This window comes from Ostrinia furnacalis, unplaced genomic scaffold, assembly GCF_004193835.3.
Source record: "Ostrinia furnacalis isolate ACB-3 unplaced genomic scaffold, ASM419383v2 OfSCF0319, whole genome shotgun sequence".
Taxonomy (NCBI): domain Eukaryota; kingdom Metazoa; phylum Arthropoda; class Insecta; order Lepidoptera; family Crambidae; genus Ostrinia; species Ostrinia furnacalis.
In genome coordinates, this window is record NW_021130558.1 from 204661 (window position 1) to 229079 (window position 24419).

The 24419-nt window shown below is 37.3% G+C and overlaps 2 protein-coding genes across 3 annotated transcripts in view; both read left to right on the forward strand.

Annotated features, from left to right (window-relative positions):
• The window catches only part of Cip4 (formin-binding protein 1-like Cip4), a 41972-nt gene extending 36281 nt beyond the window's left edge, over window positions 1-5691 (forward strand). For both annotated transcript variants that reach the window (XM_028313799.1, XM_028313808.1), the window contains 3 exons: window positions 1516-1817; window positions 2543-2718; window positions 4458-5691. In XM_028313799.1, coding sequence (XP_028169600.1) covers window positions 1516-1817; window positions 2543-2715 — 475 coding nt within the window. In that variant the 3' untranslated portion in view covers window positions 2716-2718; window positions 4458-5691. The remainder of the gene's footprint in view (window positions 1-1515; window positions 1818-2542; window positions 2719-4457) is intronic.
• Window positions 5692-13050: 7359 nt separating this feature from the next.
• Window positions 13051-24419, forward strand: part of LOC114360124 (nose resistant to fluoxetine protein 6) — a 72886-nt gene continuing 61517 nt past the window's right edge. Inside the window, exon 1 of the mRNA XM_028314703.1 lies at window positions 13051-13237. The gene's annotated coding sequence lies outside the window, so the exon portion shown is untranslated. The remainder of the gene's footprint in view (window positions 13238-24419) is intronic.

A 24419-nucleotide genomic window follows, 5' to 3' on the forward strand; every position in this document is an offset into this window, starting at 1 on the left:
TTGTTTTGATAAAGAGCTTTTTGGTGTTTCATATTCTGCCATAGAAAAGATATTTGTTTTGGGGCTGAATAACTCTTAAATTAAGAATTATGTATGTCAAAATGATTNAACGGAAAGACGCGCTGATGGAAGCAAATAGCCAGGTCAGCGCGCCCGCGCTGCACCCCGCCGCGCGCACCAACGGCGCCGCGCCCACGCAGGCCACCAGGTAGGACTCTATGCAGTTGCAATAAGGGCTATTATACAACAAAACATTGTAGTAAACAATACAAGTACAGTCGTCGGAAGTATGAAGAGCTGCTGATGGAAGCCAATGGCCAGGTCAGCGCGCCCGCTCTTCATCCCGCCGCGCGCACCAACGGCGCCGCGCCCACGCAGGCCACCAGGTAGGACTCTATGCAGTTGCAATAAGGGCTATTATAGAACAAAACATTGTATTAAACAATACAAGTACATTGTCGGAAGTATGAAGAGCTGCTGATGGAGGCAAATAGCCAGGTCAGCGCGCACCAACGGCGCCGCGCCCACGCAGGCCACCAGGTAGGACTCTATGTAGTTGCAATAAGGGCTATTATAGAACAAAACATTGTAGTAAACAATACAAGTACATCGTCGGAAGTATGAAGAACTACTGATGGAGGCAAATAGCCAGGTCAGCGCGCACCAACGGCGCCGCGCCCACGCAGGCCACCAGGTAGGACTCTATGTAGTTGCAATAAGAGCTATTATAAAACAAAACATTGTAGTAAACGATACAAGTACATCGTCGGAAGTATGAAGAGCTGCTGATGGAAGCAAATAGCCAGGTCAGCGCGCCCGCGCTGCACCCCGCCGCGCGCACCAACGGCGCCGCGCCCACGCAGGCCACCAGGTAGGACTCTATGTGGTTGTAATAAGGGCTATTATACAACAGCAGTACGAGGAGCTGCTGATGGAGCCAACAGCCAGGTCAGCGCGCACCAACGGCGCCGCGCCCACGCATGCCACCAGGTAGGACTCTATGCAGTTGCAATAAGGGCTATTATAGAACAAAACATTGTAGTAAACAATACAAGTACATCGTCGAAGTATGAAGAGCTGCTGATGGAGGCAAATAGCCAGGTCAGCGCGCCCGCGCTGCACCCCGCCGCGCGCACCAACCACGCAGGCCACCAGGTAGGACTCTATGCATATGTAATAAGGGTCATTATACAACAGCAGTACGAGGAGCTGTTGATGGAGGACAACAGCGAGGGCAGCGCGCCTGCGTGTAATAAGGGCTATTTTACAACAAAAAACTGGAGTCATGTGATAGGTCACAGATATACTCCTTGTGATGATGACGATGCCCTCCCAGGACCCCAGAGATGTCGTTATGATGAGGAGCAAGACAAATGTAAACATATTCGGGCTCGGCAACTATTCAATGCCTTTCTTCACACGATAGCCGATCTTAGTCAACTTACCATTACAATGTTGGTTCAAAAACCAATGGCTAGACTGACACGATATTAAACCTCATCACTTTTATTCCAGTATCGGTTCAAACAGCGAGTCGCTGTCGCGGTCGGCGTCCGAATCGTCCGTTAGCACGGGCACGGGCGCGGCGGGCCCGGGCTCCACGTGTGGGCCCGGCGGGCGCGCCGCCGGCGGCTCGCCGGAGTCCGGCCTCGGCGGGGAGATCGCCGCCGCGCACGCCGACCACGCCAACGGAGACCACGACCACGATAACGACCATGACCATGACCACGACAACGACCACGAATCGGACTTTGATTATTATTACGAACCGGATCTGCAGCCGCTGGGGTACTGCAAAGCGCTGTACGCGTTTGAAGGTATGTGATCGTTAGCGATGATTATAATGGTTAAATTAACGTAGATCTAATTAACTCTGGGTTGCACTATAAATCAATAAATCATTTCTTGTGCCAGATCTTATATCTGTAATATAATGATAATACAGTAACAGATCTTAAGTATTAACATGAGTCCGCTATGTCCTGCCAATAGACATGTTGACACCACCAATCAATTGACGTACTTTTTAAAACTGTCAAAACGAAACTCTCCCATAGATTTTGTATGGCACTACAAGCAAGTGACGTCACTATTTTGTCAACTCAAATAAACTACTTTTTTCAATTACAATGCGATGCGACCAAAAATCGTAATTTACAGGGAATTCAAAATTAATTAAGTTTTTAAGACCAGAATGAAGTGTCTTTTTAGAAAAGTTGTGATTTCGAATTATTGGGGAATGGTGTCAAATTGTCTATTTTGGCGTACAATACTTTTATCTTACTTTAACTATAACTAAAGTCTGTCAAACTCCATACAAAAATACCGGTTATGGCTATAGTGATGGTTAAAATTAAGGTGGGCGTTACTCAGCAAGCGGTTAGAGAGCTAGAATCTTCGAGTTATCATCACAGATTATTAAATCACTAATCATCCTGACGGTTTTAAGAGTTAGGTAATGGCAATGGGATTGAAAAGTAGGATAAGATAAGGTTCTGCCGCGCTAACCCACCATCTAACAATACAATTTTCATCCTTACAGCTAACGGAACAGGGTCGACGATGCGCATGGAGTGCGGCGAGCGGCTGCTGGTGCTGGAGACGGACGCGGGCGACGGCTGGACGCGCGTGCGGCGCCAGCACACGCGCGAGGAGGGCTTCGTGCCCACCACATACATCGCCACCACGCTGTACGCAGACGCGCGCGCGCACTAGCCGGTAACTGAAAACTTACCTCTTTATGCAGTAGCCACATTCATGTACCTTACTTCCTTTTAAACCAAATACGATCACTGCTGGACAAAGGCCTCCACATGGCTTTAACACCGATGCGGGCGCGCAGCAGCCGTTAACCTACAACCTTTCCTTATTTTCAACCCAAAACCGTCTACTGCTGGAAAAAGACCTCTCACCTTCATCGCCGCCATGCTGTACGCCGACGCGCGCGCGCACTAGCCGGTAATAGTAGTCACTCGTGTACATACTTTCCTTCCCTTGTCTACCGAAGTCGCCCACTGCAGTTAATCCTTTTTCTACACTGTGTTTCTTTCTTCCTTCTCAACAAATACTACAGCAGTCCTAAGCCACCCCTACAATACCACAACGCAGACGCGCGCGCGCTTTAGCTGGTAACTGATATACTTCATTTTAAAGCAAATCAACAAATAACGGTTGCTGCATGGTTTCATCTACAATGCCACCAAGCTCTACGCAACTGGGGGCTTGTGTGAGTTAATATCAAACGTCGACGCTAGCGAGCGCGTAAAAAAATGAAGATTTAGTTCATGAACGTATACGCTAGAGACGATTGTACAACAACATTTTTCTTTCTTTCTTTCATTTAATGTCATTTTTTACGCAGTCGCTAGTGAAGACGTTTGATGTAAACTCACACTAAGCCCCCTGCAACCTTCTTTTCTTCTCACAAAGTTCTTCTGGACAAAGGCCTCCCCCTATATTAAATACTTCATTTTCAAACAAAGACTACTGAACAGATTCTGCAATAGTGGCACATACCTTTCTTCATCTTCAAAAAATTACGTCCACTGAAGGGATAAATCTCCCCTAAAATGCCACCACGCTGTACGCCGACGCGCGCGCGCACTAGCAGGTAACTGAAACGTTCATCATCATCAACAGCCCTTTACAGTGCACTGCTGCACTAAGCCTCCTCCACTTTAGGGAAGGACCCACAGATCACAGAAACTAAAGGGAGATGTGAAAAGGGGCGGGGCCAGTGTCGCAGCAATATGCCCAAAAACAGAACACATTACTTGGCATCTCTCTAGATCTCTATGGTTTTGCTATAATCTCCCCTTTGGCAGGCAGTACTGAAACGTTAACTACCTTTAAGCAAAGCAACAAAACGAAGCAAAGTAACGTTTACTGTATGGCTAAGTTTCTTCCTCTAAAATGACACCAAGCTCTAAAGCGACGCGCGCGCGCACTAGCCGGTAACCGCAACCGTACTTCCTCACATACCTATGAGCTAAATAGCTCTATGATATAAATATGGTTGCGCGCGCGCACTAGCCGGTTACTGCTCAGTGGTGGCATACCGTTCTTCATTTCCAACAAGACTGCTGAACAAAGGGTACACATTGGTACATACCTTCCTTTATTTTCGACTGCTGGGCAATAATGACTTCCACAACGACCGGTACTGCCCGCATTCAGGCGCTTACTGTAAACTTTTATAAGTATCTGGCGGGGCATGTAGCTCGTAGAACGGGGATGGCAGAATCGTTCTCTACTGACCACGTATCTGAAGAAGGCAGGCTTCATCTCCTGCTGACCGATGATATAGGGTGTGCAACAGGTTTTTTTTTTTAAACAAATAGGAATATTTAATAATTTAAGTTCAAGTTTCGATGCTATTGGCAAACTAGGTCATTCTGATTTATGTGGTATTTTACTTCTCATGCAGAATATTCTAATTTGTTTTTTTATTTTTCTAGATGCGGTAACACTTGGCCCGTGGACTTGCGGTGTCAAGTTGACAGCGCGTCGCGCTGTGAAGTGATCGAATCTCGCTCGTGTTGGACTCTTGTCGTGTCGTGATCGTGTCGTGACCGTGTCGTGGACGCTCCGGGCCCGCTGCGGCCCGAGGACTGTGCAGTGCGATCGTCTCGTATACTATGTTACTGTAATACCTAGTGTTGCGTCTTATAGATAACTATCAATATTATAGTGACTTGTAAATAATACACAAGTTGCTGACCAAAACTGATAGGGCCGTCACAGAGAATTATATCGTTAACGTCGTAATGAGTGTAAATGGCCAATGTTCCAATACATTTGGAAAATTATTGTGCCTTACACTTTAGGTTAGGTTTAGATAGACTGAAATAATAATTGTAATGCTCTTGGTAGACAACTATCGACAGTATTATGCACGAGTGTTTCGACATTAGCGGTGTAATATGGCGTGACGACCCTATTCCATTTGGGCCATCAACGAAATGATTAATTCGTGAGATCAGATAGTTTAGCGACACTAGTTCACGTGCGTACTCACTGTGGCCTCTACTATAGTAACATATATTTTTGCTATAATTTATCGTTACGGAAATGTTAGCATTATTTTTTTATCGTCCCTTTGTCATTGATTGTTCCGGCGGAGACCGTCGGAGAGCAAACGACGAAATCATAATAACATTCCATGATCTTATTTATTGTGTATATTGTTGGCTACTTGACATACATATTTTCATGTATGCCGCGTGGCGTCATAGTGTAATATTATTGTAATATTGTGTAACACGTCTAGATCTTCATTGTGCCAGCTGTTTATGGATTAAGGTTTTTCGTACTTATTAATAGTTATACTCTTGCTTTTATGTGATTCTGCCATTGCATTATTGAAATTATAGCAAAAATTAGGTTATGAATTATTAAAATTAGCTAACTGTGTAAAATATGTAAACTTAAACCTCAAAATGAAAATCATTTAGTATGTAATTAATACTGTATCCAATATACAATGTATTATAAATATGCTTACGTTACTTTCCATTTATGTACTAGTTAATATTGCTAGCTAAATGTCGTAACTAGCCAATGCTATTTTCTGATTATTTGCTATAGGCGAAACCGTATAGTTATGTATTTATATATAGCAAGGAGAAGAATGAACGGACGCATTTGAATTTGAATTTTATATAAAAATAAATCTATATTGAGGACTTTGAACACGAGTTTTATTAATTAGTCTTATAACACGCCTACCCAACCGAAATTAAGGTACACTGAACACAATAAGCGCTGCTGTTGTCTACTTATCCCAAAATGGTCGCCACTGATCGCCACACTATTAGGTTTTGTGTCTCAGCATGAACTTGTGCACTACGTTAAGTGGCGACTTTTCATTTTACTATGAGCTATTTTTTGAACGAGGAAACACTTCCGTGAGGATTAAGTTATTTTTTGCTGTGGCAGGCAAGCTTAAAATACTCTGCTGCTGCTTCTTATTTAAATCGATGTCAAAGTTTGCGACATACAATACGGGGGCCCCCAATTAAAAAAAAAACGGTAACAGTAGTTAAAAAATTATAGTAAAACTATTCAGCGAATTAGGTAAGTACTTATTTGTATTTCTTTGCAAATTATCATAAATGAATTAGGTTCAACTGTAAGGCTGAGTTGCACCACCTAACTTTGACCGTAACTATTGACGATAACTGGTGTTTTTTGTATGGAGTTTGACAGATTTTTGACGTTTGTCAAAAATCTGTCTTAGTATTCATTCGAACCCAGCCTTAGTATTCACAGTTTTGTTTTAACTGTTTCTGGCAGACCCTGGCAGTGCCCATTGCTCTAATATGGAGCGGTCACCGTCATTGAAGGCGATGGAGCATGCGAAAACTAGTGAACCAATATGCAAAATGCCATATAGAAGCTGTCGACGAACCAGGCGTTGCTATTGGACAAAGAAGTACATACCTACTTTGGTAAGTAAGTAATTAACGTCTTTATGATAGCTGATAACTTCTCATTTGTTTTTTATACGCTGGCCATAGCGAGTCGAAGCATGCCGACGATAAGATGAAAGTATGATGTAGTGGTTATTGTTGAGCAGCTTTGACCTCCGTCTTTCCTAATTTCCCTGAACAGTAAGACGAATTAACCCTTTCTGCTTACAATCGGAAAACTGCTTTGCTTATCGCTACTATGTAATTAATTAGGTAATTCATTTTTACAGTAACAAACTTACCGCATAATTTTGCTTGCATGAGACGTGAGGTGTTTACATTGCGCAGCATTGGCTGCTCCATTGGCCGAGTGCACGCCTTCCGCGTCTCGCCACGCAATGGTTGCATAATATTAAAGCTAACAAGCTTCACCTGAACAACATCCACGTCTGATTTTCTTAGCTCACCAACTACACTGTTCCAAAGACATCCAACGATGAATGCCGCACAAAGCGGTGGACGCGAAACAGCAACCCCACAAAGTAAGACGTGGTACACTTGTAACTCCCAAGCTAAAACGAGTTTTGCGGGAATTGTAGGTACGCCATCCCGAGGTCGGGGATTGTGCAAATATTTAAATGGTTTTCCTGCTCCGGTCGGCGTATTGCATAATATGGCTAATCCTAGTGACCCGTTTAAAAAATATTGGAAAAATTCATACTTCTGAATGGATAAGATAGTCAATAAGACGATCGTGTTTGTTTCTTTTTAGTAATGACTACTTACTAGTTAGTTAACTCCTAATTAAAATTGAATACTTATAATTAGTTACCAACCAAAATATAAAAACAATCATTAAGAACTTAATTCAACAAATTGGAGTGCTTATTTGAAATAGTTAAGAAAGTAAGTAGATAGTTCTACCTAAATAGTCCCTTAGCGAGTAAAGGTGCTCATTCTAAACCATTTCGTAACTAAATGCTGTAATCGACTGAGTCTGAACCGTAAGCTCCTCTTGCATTTAAACAGGAATTACAGAACAAATTCCACTAATCAATATATGTAATATTGAATCAATAAGTGAATTATTAGTTTAACAATAGTAATCGCTTTTTTATAGATAAAAGCTTTTAGCAATTTAACAATAATAAAAATAGCGTTTGTTATAATTAAAAGCTTTGCAAAAGCTTGATGTTACAAGTGTGGATTACGTTTTATATCGTATTATTTGTTGACCTTTTGCAGTTGCCAGATGTAAATGGATACAGTTTGTTGCAATATAGCACCAATTACAACTACAATAAGATGCTACAAAGTTTAGCTTGATGCGCTGTCGTCACCTATTATGACGAGCCATTAAGAGTAGGCGCACACCGTTGATTTTTCGTCGGCCGATAGTTTAGTCGGGCAGTTGATCAGTATGGGAGTGCGCACACTACGCAGATTCGATTTGGCCGATTCTTCATACAAATAAAAATCGGGCACAACTATCGGCCAACTAAAAATCAACGGTGTGCGCCTACTCTTAAGATCAGAATGGTTTGATGTGCCAATACTTACTCGTTAATACAGCGTAAGTAATACCTCGTTGAGTATTGGGGTTAACTTACGAGGTGAAAATCTCACATTACAACGTGCTAGATAGATAGTACCTACTCATTTTATGGGTAATTTAATTATTTAATCTCGCATCAATAAAATTTAAAGTAGGTAAATGAAAAGCGAAGACCCAGTTAAAATAATAACATACATTCATAGTTACGAAATATTATAACACAATTCTTTTTTGGCAGCTACATTACCTATAACTTTAAAATAGTATAAGGAGCTTTTGTACATTAGAAAATCTTTTACATAAATAACTTACCTATCTCATTACTTCAACAGTATTTAAGGACTTTCCCACGTTATTTGATTATGATGTCAAGGTGTAAAGAGTCAAACCCAACCGTCAGACCACGTAAAACTTGAGATTTGTTCTATTGATTCAAATAACTTGTTTATGAATGACCCTAGTTATTTTAGTTAACAACAGAAAACGTACCTAATTAAAAGATAAATCGCGAGATCTTTGTCAATTAGAAGGTAGAGACTGTGGTAGAGACCTACTTCGCAAACAAACTGGCGAAAATTGTGAAGATTTAGCAATTTATTTACGTTGTACATTTTCAGAATCTAATTAAAAGTAACTAAGTATGTGGCTCTACTAGGTAGGTATAAATCGGAATTTTGGAAATGCAAATGAAAGTTATAATATGTTTAAATTTCATCGCTAATAAAGCCTTAAACACTAAAATACCTACTTTATTTTATTTTTACAAATAAAATATTTGTAAAATATTTTATAGCTCCATATGAAATTACTTATCTTTATGAAATTGATCTAAGAAAACTGACCAATAAGTTCTTGGGTAAAGTTAAGTAGCTATCATGAGAGGACACTACCATCCTTTTAGTAAAGTGCTAGCTATCCGACTGAAAAAGCCTCTAGGTTTTCGTTAAAATTGCACATTTTTTGGCGTAGAAACCTGTGAGCCAAAGAGGATTAGTCCGGCTTGACTGGGAATCGAAGCCCATTTCAGTTGGATTTTAGTTCCGTACACAGTTATCGGAAAAGGTATTCCAACTACGATAGCCTTTGTTGATGCAAAAATATGCTGAACAGCTTTTTCAGTTTTCTTTCCATATTGTGATTTTATACGTTTAAATCATATTGTTCTTGAATATTCTGCTTCTTTTAAATGTTCCAGAAGATTATACCTATTAACTTGTATCTGGTAACACTACTGGTAATAATAGGTAAGAAATAACCAGTTCACTAGAATATCCATCATTATGATATTTCTTTAGATATTATTCACTAACTGAATCCCTTACTTAGATGATAGCTAATCAAATCCCCGTTCATACACAGACGGATTTGAGAGATGAATGACAAAATATAAAACATGAGTGATTGATGGATGTGGATGAAAAATAAATATGTTGTAAGAAATCACACACCCATTCAAGCTGTGTGATTAGAAAAAAGATTATCTCTTAGACAGTTTAGAGAAAGCTATAATATAGGTAATAGTAGTTCAGATTCAGTTTAAGGCTTCTCTATAGGATTTAAATTTAGTGTAACATTCAATATATTCTGCGATAGTCTTCTACATGTAGAGGTACTACCACTCTATACTATAATGTGTTTTTGAGTAACTCAGTACTATTAATGTCCTAAAAAACAATGTTAAGTTCGATTTCGTTCGATACAGTCATGATCTCTTCGTTAAGTTCTCAAAAGTATCAGTAAAAGCGACTCTTCTTCTCAAATGACAGCCTGCATTTCGAATAAAAACCGGTATACTCTAATATTGTTCGAGAGTTGCAATTATCTCGAGTACGTTCTATAAATATCTGCTTCGTCTTGGGACCTTCATCGTCCTCCAAAATTGCCAATGTTTCGTGTAAGTTACATCTAAAATAAATAAAAACCCATGGTTTTGTAAAGTATAGGAAACTATTTTACTTTATCTTCCTGTATACCTTATATACCATTGAATATATCGCATGCTTCCCAATAAATACAGTAAAAACTAAAAATCATAAAATAATTAAAAAGACACGGTAAGCGGCTAGCGGTACCGTACGGTACCAGTAATTTTGACATACAGTATTTCCCATTATTATTACCTATCGACGTAATTTTAAATCATTTCACAATAAGAGCACTTATGGAGAATACAAGATTGTAACAAAATCAGTATTTCACTATCACACAAAAAAAATATGATCACTTACTTGAATGGCGCGTCAATTTTTAAGAGAAAATTTTGATGCGCTCACTTCAATCATTAATTACACACAACTGAAAAGAATAACTGTCAATTTTTATTCCTAGAAGCATAGACCATATCTATTGGCTACGATTTGCATCAATCAGAGCACTGCATCTTTTCATGTGTTAATGTATAGAGCCAAATTAAAACACACAAAAAAGTGGTACCATATGGGACCGCTAGTCTATAATGGGTTAATAATGCACGTTTAACTTTCTTCATTCGCTCTCACTAATAAATAATTTATTGTTATTTAATTTGAAATCTACCTAATCAATTTAATTTCAGAAACCACTTACATTAGTGTTATAAATCTAGATTTGTTATAATAATATGTAGATTCAGTAAAATAATAGTATTTTATGTAAAAATTAATGAATTTAAAAATGGCATCACCATACGTGATCTACATAGGTAGTTCTTATTTCTAATCTCGAGGACAAAGCACGAGCATAATATCTAATAAATGTAATAATTTTAAATATAATTCCATATTTTATTAAATCAAATAAACTAAACACACTCTAGTCAACTGTAAGTGGTGAAGTATAGTTTGGAGCGAAGACGGAATCCATCCACGATACAAACTATACACGATCAGTACGCAAAATTCGTGTATAGTTTGTAGTGACCGACTTACAAAGAGACACTCCAAAATATACACGAGCAGTTTCCTATGGGTGCGTTCTGGCCATGTATAGAACGGAAAGACGCAATCAACCTATCTCAAAAACTATAAGAGATACTTTGATCAAACCAAAAATCGTTGAAAGAGTTAATTAGCATGCATCACCTCTATTTTTTTTAGAATTTTATACCCCGTAGTTATAAAAATAGAGGGGGGGGGACATACTTTTTACGACTTTGAGAGCTGATATCTCAAAAACCGTTCACTTTAAGAAAAATGTTTTTTAGAAAACTTTATATCATTTTAAAAGACCTTTCCATTGATACCCCACACGGGTATGTACATCGAAAAAAAAATTTTCATCCCTCAGTTACATGTATGGGGGGCCCCACCCCCAATTCTTTTTTTTACTATTTAGTGTCATAATTTTGTAGCGGTTCATACAACACATATTCCCATCAAATTTCATCACTGTAGTACTTATAGTTTCCGAGTAAATCGGCTGTGACAGACGGACAGACGGACAGACGGACATGACGAAACTATAAGGGTTCCGTTTTTGCCATTTTGGCTACGGAACCCTAAAAATTAACTAAAATTGGCCAAAAGGATGTAAACTACCTTTAGCGAGCTCAATACTTCATTCGTAAAGATACAATTATTTCTTTTACCGGTTTTGTTAAAGGAAACACTTCGCTTTACTTTTTTGCGTAAGCAGTAAAAAAGTTATGTTAGCTCTACAATTTTTCTGTGTGGAAAAGATAGCTAGCGATAAGACCGCCTGAATACTTTTACAAACATAATTTAGTTTCTGAGATTTTGTTTCATTCAAGGATTGATTAATGGATTGATTTCTCGATTTATTTTTCATGGTATCATCATTATTCAACGTTGAATGCTTTCAAATCGACAAAAGACCGTAACAAAAGCGTAAATTAACTAAGTATTTCTCGGCTAAACTGAAAGCCAAATGTGCGTTCAGGTTTTATCTAATATTCATCGAATCCTTCCATCTAGAAACCACATTCATTGAATATTCGATCGCGTTCGATTTCGGGCACCGGGTTAGGTAACCAGATTATTTCGTTACCAGGATAACGGCTGTTACCACACATGTCGGCAAAATTAGCAGGTGATTTTATGACGAAACGCAGTGTGAAACAAATACTGTAGTTGCAATTATTAAATGATTTAAGTGTTGTTGTAATGGCCATTTTAGAAACGTTTCTATTTTTTATACAATGACCTTTAGTAATTAAATAAAAAGTGTTTTAAATGGTAACCTTGTTAGTAAATAAACATTGTAGTCAGTGGAATCAAGACGTGTCTTTTAATTATGATGATAAAATCTACTGAATCAAAGATAACTGTCTCGGTGGTCTACATTATTTACAGGCAAGTAAGCTTGTCAAGATTTTTTTGTTTTATAGTAAATTGTGACATGCAATTTACTTGCATTCCCGTGAAAGCAACTAAAAACTAAAGTGATTAGTAACACTAGTAGAGGCGCTCTACCAAATACCTATGTGAGAAAATATGAAATATCTAGTTATGCATTTATCCAGATTATAACAAAAATAGTCTAATATTCTGTTTCTTACACCGCTAAAGACTGAAATTGCTGGTGTGAGGTACTTTTGTATATCTACAATTTTATTTACGTTTCTTACTGATGTCGATCGTTCCTGAAAATACAATTACTATAATATTCAGCGCTCTCTTTACAATACGTCTAAGAATACATAATTATGGAGATGTATGAGCAGTAATACCGGCGTGCCCGGGGGAAGGAATACTAAAGGCCTATAATTTGTCAGCGCTGATATTAGGGCGCGTGTCATCATCCCGCTTCTTTGTTATTCTGCCCTCACTCGCTCCTACTCCTACCTACTTAATGAAACTTCTGTGATGTTCATACGTAAATTAATTTAATTGCAAATAAAGGGTGGAGGGTTCTTACGAGCCACTATATGCCTGGGTAATTATGTGCGAGATACAAATAGGATGAGGCGGAGATGTTTGCTGTTTTGCAATTTTGAAAGAGTTGACGGGCGCGGATCCTTGCGTAATGCGTTGTTGACATAATAAGTGGCAAATGTTAAGAAAATTCGAATAAGTGATATTAATTAGATGTAGCATACTTTCATACCGGTCCGGTGCCGCCGAGCGCGCAGTGTCCGCACGACTGCCGACTCCGACGCAGCATGCGCCCGCGCACCTCGATCACTTCTTGATTTTATCGTGATAAATTGACAATCCCTTGCAAACAACGACATCATAAATTAAAGTACGAACGAACTGACAGTGGAAGTATAGAAGTGGTGTTCAATTAATTTTATCTTGGTGGAATACCGGGATTTCACGCTTATAAAGCAAAGGTTTGTAACTATTTTTTTATAATTTCAAAAGCTATAAAATTCTTGAAAAATGTGTAATAAGATTCGTACCTACCTATCTTAATAAAATCCCAATAGCAGTTGTTATTGCAGTAGATTAATAGTAGGCCTAACAGCTATCGTAACCAATTGTTATTATGAATGAAGAATATGTCTAACAAATCACGAATTAATAAATGCAATAAAAGCAAAATATTTTACTAGTGGGAGTTAATCAGTTTGTTTACAAGAAAATAATAAATTAATAGCGCGTGCGGTAATCGCTTAAACGCACACTATCCGCATGCTGAACAGAAACGTAAAAAATAACGATTCTTCAATAAATTTTTGGTTCCCATAACTGCCTAATATTTTAAATAATATAATCTTGCTTTATTTTGCGTATTAGTAAATCAATCTAACATACGTAAGTATTTCAATTCTATCACGAAAAAAGAAAAACATTCTGATTTATAAAACCTCCCGTCGCCACGGGAAACAAGGGCTATATCCTTATAACAATATGAATATATTCATAGCAAAAGTGGTTGACGTAATAATCACTAATTCCTATGTAAATTGCATTCGGCTGCTTATTTTTGGGTGTTTTCTATGTATAATAAGTATGTATTTACAAAAAAAAAAAGTATTTAAGTATGTTTATATCCGTTGTCTAGTACCCATAGTACAAGCTTTGCTTAGTTTGGGACTAGAAGCGCAGTGTAAAATGTCCAAGGATATTTATTTATTATTTATTTATTATTTATTTATTATTATTTATTGTATTACTTTCTCGCCAGCCTTACGTGTATTGGAATTTTGTCACGCAGGATGATGGCTCTCACAAATTTAGAAGGATTGACCTAGAATCGAGGCTTGCCTCACAACTACTTTGTTGACATTGTGTAACCAAGTAAGACCGCTTGAAGTGCTTAGTGGCTACATGGTACATACTTACTCACTTCAAGCTTTGACAGGTAGATGGTTAGCAATTTGGATACCACGAGGTACCTGAGTAATAGTGGCTTTTAAAATAATATGTGTAGGTGTAGTGAGGCATTTCATATACTCATTTGAGAGGTTGAATGCTAATTTAGACAGTCTCGTATAAAGCGATGCCGATCGTGAGCCACAGCTGGAAATAAGTCCATTACACACCTTGTTACATTTCGTAATTGAAATATTCTAATCTCAAGAATTGAGATTGCTTTCAGCAGTAGGAGCGCGTGGAAAGTTTTAGAGGCATTGAGAAAACGTAGCTAAGTGTCCAGCGCGAGGTGAACGGACGGTGTCAGGGACAAACATTATAGTTCCATCATATTATACCTAAGTTAATATTAAAAGGACGCGATTATTTTTTATCTCGATCTTGCGCAATGACGTCAAATTAGTGTGCATTAGTTTGAGATATTAGAGAGCTTGATCGTTAAGATTAAATTGCAAAATCTTTATATTTATTCATATCACGAGCAAAGCTTTACTACATTATTCTGATTTCGTACAGCTAAACGCATTATGTTTCAACATTGTACAAAATACTAATGTGGCTGTGAATGTTGTATACCCTGAATTTGACATTCAATAAGCTTATTATCTTATTCGCTGGAATTGGTTCGTAATTCAGGTGCTTTCATCTATTATTTGAAGCCAGACTCTACTATTAATGGATTTCGCTACAATCAATGTAGAGACTTTATGCTGTTCATTTAGTATATTTTGGAACTAATACTTAACTAACTATAGGTCAAAACGGGCATTCTGGGAAATGTAGATTAATGGATCTAAGTTCTAATCTAACAACTCTTTAACTGGTACTTGAATAAAACGTACCTTATTTTTATATTAATGAATGCTAACATTCTACTTAATTTCATCTTGGCTAATCATCATTAACACCCATGTGCCTCCCTGCGTACAATTTCAACACATTATTCACTTAATAAGTTACGCTTTGTGCAGTACTTACCTACTTTGTAAAATCATAATGAGTTCTCTAATAGTTATATAAACTGAATTACAAACTCTATTAGATGAGAATTAACATCACAATGAGCAGCAAATTGAGAGCATGTATGTTTTAGTTCGTTGTAATTAATTCATTTTGAGATAAAGTTATTTTGCGGCATAACAACATTTAAACAGATGAACAAACGGTGCGTTTGCGCCGGTGTGTCGGATAAACTAGTTATACAATATTACTCATCGTAAAAGGCATGAAGCGTAATAAATATATCAATCAAAACCTTGACAAAACGTTGTATAACCATGACATTACAGTGTATTACAAATATTACAATTTAACCATAGCGATGAGAAAAAATAACACGGCTCAATAGTTCATTATTTCGTAACCGACTTAATATTCAGCTTACCATTATTTCGGCATTCATTATAATGCATGCGGTAAAAAGTAGGTAGTGTTTATCATAACCGAGTTAATCATTGCCGCGGAATCCAGGCAAAACATTGCGTCGATGAATTGCGTAAAGGAGCACAAAAGAACCGGTCCTGGTTACCGCTCCATTTCAGCTGCCCCCTCCTCGAGCTGGCAAGAGGCAATGCGCGCCCGTCATTTGTCTTGCTTGTCCAACTTTGAAGGACTTCAAACTATTCAAACGAGGGAATGTCCAATCGAAAGGAGAATCGAACATTTCAACGCTCCCTTGCCTCGAAAGTTGTGCCATAAATATCAATTTTATTACTCTAATCTAATATACATATAGGCATCTGGGTAATGCAATATCAGAAGTTTGCCTACTTAAATCATAGAAAGAGAAAGTTACTTTGTCGATAGTCCGATACCAGTATTAATTAATGCCAATTTGATTATCAAGTTCCGTTGAGTCATGAAGATGCGTAACGCGGCATAACGTTTAGGATGCTGTGTCGCAACCTTAACCTAGCGTGGAAAGCTTTAGATCCGGCCCGGCCCTCGAGAACCAACAATATTGACATTTAAACAATCGATGGCAGTCGGCGATCGGTTGCGAGAGGCTGCGGTGAACTTTCACCGTTTGTTAGTTTTGCCGACAGAGATGTCACGTTGCGTCACGCGGCGGCATTTATGTGGCTAACAAGGTGTGTGGGTACCTTTATGTAAGAACGATCTTCACATTTTTTCTTAATTCGTTGAAAAGCTTTTGACGTACCTATCGCGTAGGTAGGTATTGTGTTTTACGACGGGTGATAGACACAAACGGAATCCCTTTCGTGCAGATGTTTCACGTAAAACCTTCCAATTTCATGCCCGCCTACTGTTATCTAATATTTTATGATCTTATCTTATGTTGCTTGAAGAAACATTGTTATCTGGATCGTGATCGTGAGAATTTAGATCGATTTATATGGCGGATCTCAGTAAACTCTTGAACTGGGATCGTGAGCGTCTCGATTTAAGACCGGCACTGAAGCCATTAGACCAGCGAAGCATTTTCCTAATTTGATGGCGGTTTTATTGAGTTTCGCTCGTCAGAGTGGATGGGTGATCGTCCTGGTGAGTGATGGCAGTCGTTACCGCAATTGTCCTCTGCCCTCACAGTGAATCATGCTATTACACGCAGGCCTGCGACTTAACACTGAGGCCAGCCACCTTACCTTTTTGAAAAGGTGAAAAATTAGAGGAAATAGAACTTTTTCAAGGCAATTTAGTACAAGCAGCCTACACAAAGATGAGACCTAGTAAGCAGGCAATCTTAATAATGATAATGTACTGGAGCATTTTCTTTTCAACAATCTAGGTACTTACTCCCAAACTCAGCAAAGTTGGTACAGATATTTACCAGACAATGGATCTAAACATAATTTTTTGTAAGATACATTATGTTCATTATTTAAAGTGTTCATAGCTGATATGAGACATTTGCCGTAAAGCGAAATAATGTAGAGAATTTCTTTACCTACTTTTACTAACAATTTTATATTTTTGCGGTCTATCCATAAATTGTCAATATTTCTCAAAGGTAATATGGGCTTAAATGTCTTTTAAGCATTCAAGGAAAGCATAGTGATTATAAATATCAAAACAATGGTAGAGAACCTCACCTGCCGGCTTCCACGTTTTTGTTCCAAGGCAATGCATTATCATTACTCACCCATCGACACTCATTAACGTGGAAACCAAGATGTAGCTTAGCTATTGTACTTTTTGTCAATCCTCCCACCCCGAAGGCATAACAACTTATTGCATGGAACTAATATTAACCTAACCTATAATCCGAAACAACCAAGAATGAAATGTCATTAAAGCAAGTGAAGTTAGTCCGTATACAAAGTACCACTACAAAGCTAAAACTCGTTTCATTAACAAAAATGCTCACTTTATTTTTTAGTATTACTCAATTTATGCTTTGACACCCTACTAAGTGGTCGCATGAGACCGCGGTAACAATTATTGATTTTTATTGTAATCGCTGGTACTTGAAGGGTTTTGTTGAGCATCGGTCTGTAACACGCACCTGAGTCTAACGTAATAAATTAATCGATCTACAATATAGGTGCCTATTATTCGTATTATTAATGTCTTAATTAAGTAAATATTTGTTTATTTAATTAGGTGGCCAGATTTTATTCCAGTTAAAGTCAACTGTCTAATTTGTCTAATAAATCACGCGAAATAGAGTCACGGGCGCGTAGCGGAGTAGTTGTATTGTACCGGCCGGTACCGGGTTACAAAACGATGCGCTTGCGCACGAGTTGCTCATTCAACGGGCCGCAGTCAGTTGGAAGGATTTCTACATTACATTAATAGTTAATTAAAAATAACTGCCGAAAATACTGGTGCAATGCTGTATTAAAATAACGGTATTGGCAATCGTTTTGTAGATACTCGTATAGTGATGATTAAGTTTTAATGCAGTGGATTCCAGGTTTGAATCCTGACTAAATCCTGATAGGTTTTTTTTTACAATTTTAATTAACCTGTTACCATTAAAAGACCTGATTTCCCCTTACTAATAAAATTACACGCTCGTTGAGCAGTGTTTTATCGTGACGTTTAGTATAGAAATGTCATTTTAAAGCAGTTTTCAACAAGCGTTTAACTTTTTATTAGTAAGGAACCCTTACTAATAAACGCGTTTTTAATACATACTTATTTAAGTACTGACTTGTGTATGAAATAAAAATGATTAGTAATTTAAAAAGCTTGAATTACAACTGAAATTACATACCTAGATAAAGGTCAAAGAAGATTTTTGTATTCCTATCACGGCGGCGCTTTGTGGTTTGGATCACCAAACCCACACGTTATTTAGGCTGCGACAACAACTGTGATAACATGAAGTGTTTTTTCCTTTGGACCATTTTTTGTAACGTAACAGAAAAAAGATACAAATTCTAGATGAGCCATGTAATATTAAACAGGTAGGTTGGGCACGTTCCTTTCCAGTGCTCGTTTGGGCCAGATGATAAATTCATACTTGCCTAGGGAAATCTGTACCCGTGTCAAATTTTTCGCAAACACGCAAAATGTGGTCCTTTAAAAAGTCATGCAACGGTATTTAATTTCACGTATAGAGGTCGTAATTCTTTTATTAGGTAATGAATTGAAAACATAGGTACCTATACTTTTAAGTATAAAGATAGGTGGAATAAACAAATTCATGTTTTGATTGGAACAAAACTAACGATAAATACACACACAGGCAACACATTTATCTAATATCTTAAGGCATTTCTTTTTAAAATGTTTCATTGTAGCGCTGAAAACTTAGTACTTACACATTTGCTGATTAGGTAGGAACAAAAAAAAAGAAAACTTTATTCTTCAAATTGCCTCATAGTTATTTCAGCTGTATTTGGGTACACTTGATATCTCACTATTGTTAGGTATAAGCAATTTTTTGTAATTTATGTCAACAACTTATAGTTTTACTTACTTATTAATTACGTCCGACCCTTAGAAGAATGTAACCTTACCATTAGAAGAATATAAAATACCTAGTTATCGAACAATACGAACTTATGTAAAGTTGTAAACTTTAACCAAGGTCCATTATGCCATGTGGGTAATGTAATTTATTTCCCTCCAGACGCCATCACTCTTGCCGAGTATCTTCTGAATTCACTGAAACCCAATAACTGTGATGGATATCCCCAAGTTTCGCACGATTACTTTTCTAAGATATTGGATTATCTTGTTGAGGATCTTGTGTTTATAAACAATGTACTATCAATCTTGAAAGATGCTTGGGAAAGTGTCTTTAATTATGCATTATAGTGTCGCTTCTGTTCTAATACTAAATAACGTAAGTCAACTTAGCAATTTTACGGGAATTGGTACGGTGTACTGCACCCGTTATATTATATCTGCTGAATGTGTTTGTTTCTAAATAAAAACACGCTCATGGTATACATATATTGGTTATTTTGTTTCAGTCAAATGACGTCCACTGCTGAGCAAAGGATTTCCACAACGACCGGTCCTGCATTTGAACTGAAATTGGTTAAAATATATAGCAAATTTTATTAAAATGTCGGAATAATAAAAAATCACTTACATTGTTAAAACTACCAATAATTGCTTCTTGAATACTAGGTAGTGTCAATGGAAATGTATTTTTATTACACTCGTATTTACCTACGCCTCATTTGCCCAGTTCCTATCTGGTCATTAGTACAAACCATAGCAAGCATCTACAGCCTATCGCGTAGTTACGAGGTTGTTTGCGGCAGCGACCTCGTAATAAAACACCCCCTTGATTTTTCTGGCTCGTTTAACAGACCTCGTCGGAGGGTCGTGGGTCGTAGCCAATCGGAACACCGTGAGAAAGGTAGAGGTGTCATTGAGGTCGCCAGCTTAGTTTTTTTCTACGGATTTTTTTTTTTTTAATATATTACATAATGCAATCTGTCTCCTTTATGGACATTTATTATTAGTATATTAATTTCTACGGATTTAATAAATAATAATTAAATTTATCTAATTATTGCCGAATCATTTGGAGCAGTCGTTAAAACTTGGTGTTGTCTAATAATGTCGTCGGTAGGTTCGATTTCTGCACAATGTAAACATTAGAAAATACATATTTTGACTAAGGTGTAGTAGAGTTTGTGAAGTTAGGGCGTGTAGAGTTAGAAGCTTGGCTCTACATGAGATCTAATAACTTTTTGACAGTGCGAGTCATGGTCTCGTCTTGGCAACATTTTACATGAAAATCTGTTTGGTGGGATTAATTATTGCTCAATACTTTATTAATAAAAATATGTACATAACAACTCTTGGTTCAACTATAAATCAAAACCACCAAGGATTCTGTAGGGCTCCTTGGAAATCAGTCTATCTAGAAGCATAATATTTTTCACAGTAAAAAGAATACAAGAACAATAAGTATTCGTCTTGTCGTTTGAAGATTAAAATCTTTGTCCTTAGTTGAGAACAAAACGGTACAAAATATGCTTCAAAATTAAAATGTGTCACGTAACGCGCTACGAACAGAAGCTCGTAGTGCTACGCCGTAGCACGAGCTTCGTAGTCGTACGAGTAGTACAGTCAGTGTCATCAACGCAATACCACAGAATAATAATGTACTGCAATACCAAATAGGTATTACAGTACGTAGAAATTCGTACTTTAGTATGTTTGTTCTTTTGAAAGAACCATAATTATATTTATAAATCTAATATTAATTGCAATAAATGGCTTACAACCACTACGTCACCCTAGATGCATTTAACTTATTTAGATGACACGGCTCGCATGAAAATTTTTTAGAACCATTAATGGTTACATATTAATATTCTCTTTAGCACCGTAAATATAGAATAATGTGTGTAACTAATGGTCCCCAATGGGCCGTGAGTGTGGTAATCCTACGCACGTAGCATTATTTGTGGAGCCAGGTTATCTAGATTTGTGCCATGGCGCCCACTGTGTTAATTATGAACAAACCATCATTACTTTTTAAGTATGAGGATATACTCAAGGTTTATGTGTTTGTTGACAGGCATTAAGTAACGCGAGTCTTTGAAAATGTTTATGCAATATTTAATTTGTACAAATACGTATTCTTTCATGTCTTAAGCCGTATTTTGTAATTAAAATATCATCATCCATTAGGTCATTTACACCCGTATTTACAAACGATGCTTGCTTAAGTGAAGCAGAAAATTGAACGCACAGCGTTGAATGGAGCTCTGTGATTGGCTGACCCTGTGCGTCCACGCGCATTGTAGACCTCATAGTAATATTTATGAATACAGGCGTTAGTCTCCAATGCATGACCAACTCTTAATAATACATTTTACGAGTATTACACCAGATCATTTGTTATTGTCTCAAAACATGCGAATTTGATTGAATGGGTGGGTAGGTACTTTGTAACGTGGATACAAATTACTGTTACAATATTCATCTTTATAGTCTCCAGACTGATGTTCTGGAATGTGCCCGTAGCGAGAGATTCTTCATAATGAAACAAAAATGAAAATTTTTCATCTGTAAAGTGATTTCATACACGTACACATTGAATTGAATATACAATATCATAACGTTACAAATCTTCATAACTCATCGTGATTTTAATATCACTTCATATCACAGCATATTCAAATTTGATAATATTAATAAGATATAACTACGTTATGTGGTGTTTTAAAAAACATTATTTCATTAAATTAATATTGTGGAAAGTTGAAAGCTTGATTTCAGTTTTCATATTCTTCAGTACTTTGTAAATGAAGACAAAACTAAAAGAAAACTCTCTGAATTTGCTCGGCAAAGTAATTTTAACTTAAAGTTGCAGCCTATCTTGACAATATCAATGAAGTCGAGTTAATTTCCTTAACCGAAAGTATTTTCGACCCTTCTCGAGGTGATTCGAAACTTTTAACGGTATTTTTCACGTTTCAATGAGTTCCACTGGGAAAATTGTAAGAGATATCCCGCTCTTAATTATTATTAGTTTTATCAAAGGGAATATTTTGACTTTACGAGTAGTACAATATATCATGACAGCAGTGACATTTGAAAAGAGTACGGTCTACAGAAGTTAAAACTATGTTATAATACTGCGTGATGTTTATTATAACTTTAATTCATCCAGTGTCTGAAAACAGGGTCTGTTCGGAGATAGGACGTGTTAACTCTAACATATTGTGGGATTGTACTAGCCCGCCTCAACACCATCGCCCTAGAGACATTCACACGAAAATACACACTGACAATAAACTAAGTAATCCTCTTCGAAACTTATGTTACATTTTAGTAAGTCTCGGTTCGTTCTATACTCCAAAGTTATTTCATTATACCAAATCGCATTGGTTTACGCAGACGCTTAACTTTTATTTGTAAACTTGCAAAGAATATTCGCTAACGAGCCATTTACAGTCAGTAGGAATCATTTACTGTAACAAAAATAAATAAAGAACCAAAATGACCTTAATATTAGTTAGGTGCTTAGTTCTACGGTTTTGATCGTGATGTTGTTCTGACAAGTTTAAAACAATGTGTTCCTGGTGTTTCTGGTACCTACGTTACTTTCGGAACTGAAATCTAGAGCTTTACCAGGATAATGTTTTGCTGCAAATTTATTTAGTGGTGCGACCCCACCTACTCGTGGAATCAGAGATGTGAGATGCGATAGATAGTTAGGCAGTGTCTCTACCTGGCAAACATTCATTGATACAATAAGTAGTGGTCTGAACTATTTGATCCCTGTTTCTTTCCTCTTAATTAAACTTGGTAATGCCTGCTTTTGCGTGGAATTTTCCAGCTTGACTTAGTTGTAATACAAATTAGTTTTACTGACAAACTGTGCTTAAAGCAGTTTTATTTATGCATGCATTTACCCAAACAATGATTGCTTAAAATGAACTTTATTCCACAGTCTTATAAGGATTCTTACAGCATAAAACGATTTTAATAGATACTAACAGTTTTGTCGCTGTTAATGTGAGATAGATATAGTCCTATAATAGAGTAGGCCCCCAGCTTTCATGAAAAATTAATTTATTATAATAAAAAGTCTCTTGCGGTTCTGCCTCCATAACTTAGCGGTGCTTAATCTACTTTTTATTAGAATATGAAACCTGCCACGCTATAAATTTCACTCGGCGGAGCTATAGGCTTGGTAAACGTTAATAATGACAACGTTAGCATATGAAATATCGTCTTATAAATTATTTAACGGTGTGCTAAAAGAGTCTTAAAAGGCCATCTAGTTAAACAATGTTAGGCTTTCATTTCATTTGGCATTCAAATCTGTTAACGGTGTGGATCGAAACCATAATGTAGCGAAGCGACGTAATTATTATAAAATGCTTAGAAATGTATGAGAATAGCGTGAAAGTCAATGAGATAAAATATTGTGTGATATTGTGTATCTTTTCTAGACTTTATAGTAAAGAGTAGATTCATTAGTGGAATTCCTGAAAAAAGCTGAAATTTTTTCAGCTTTTAATAATCGACGATATAGGTTTTCTAATCTAGTTCTACAAGATATTTAGGTATACTAGTGCATATAGGTACGTTCGTTCATACTAGTCCAGCTAGACGCAATAAATGGCTCAACATTGTATAAGATTGCATTGTCTTGTTCCGCCTTCCATTGATTATGTTCCCTAAATGAATTCAGGGGACAGAGCGTTTAATTCTTGGCGAGGAACTGTTTACACTGTCGTCTCCATTGTTGGATGCTGTCTCTCCCCTTCAGTTAACTGCGCTAAACAAACATATTGTCTTCACTCCTATTTTCTTTAGCTACAGCACAAATAAATCGGCTTGTTTACCAAACATGATACATTTCGTAAACATAGTTTCGTTTTGTATTCGTAGTAAATAAATTGTATTGCCATTACGCGTTGGTATATTTATTTTCGATGATGATTGGAGAAAATAAACAAAATAAAAATCTGAGATGGCAAAGCGAATTCTTATTAGATTAATAGGAGATTTTACAAGTGGTAAAGTAAACTTTTGTGAAGCGCGATGCTCTTAAAGCCAGACCAGCAGCGGCTATCACTTACAACTACATCAGCGGTGTCCTAACGTGTCGACATTGTTCGCGCACGTTTACCAACAAGATTGGCTACTGTAGCCATGTGTGGGCACATGATAGGGCAGCCCAGCGTAGCCCTCTTATTGCGGACTAAAGGAATTTTGTCGTAGTTACCGTAGGTATTCGAAAGCGGCTTGGGAGTATAATAATAAGATTTTACAAGTGGAAAGTGGATTTATTGTTGAGAGATC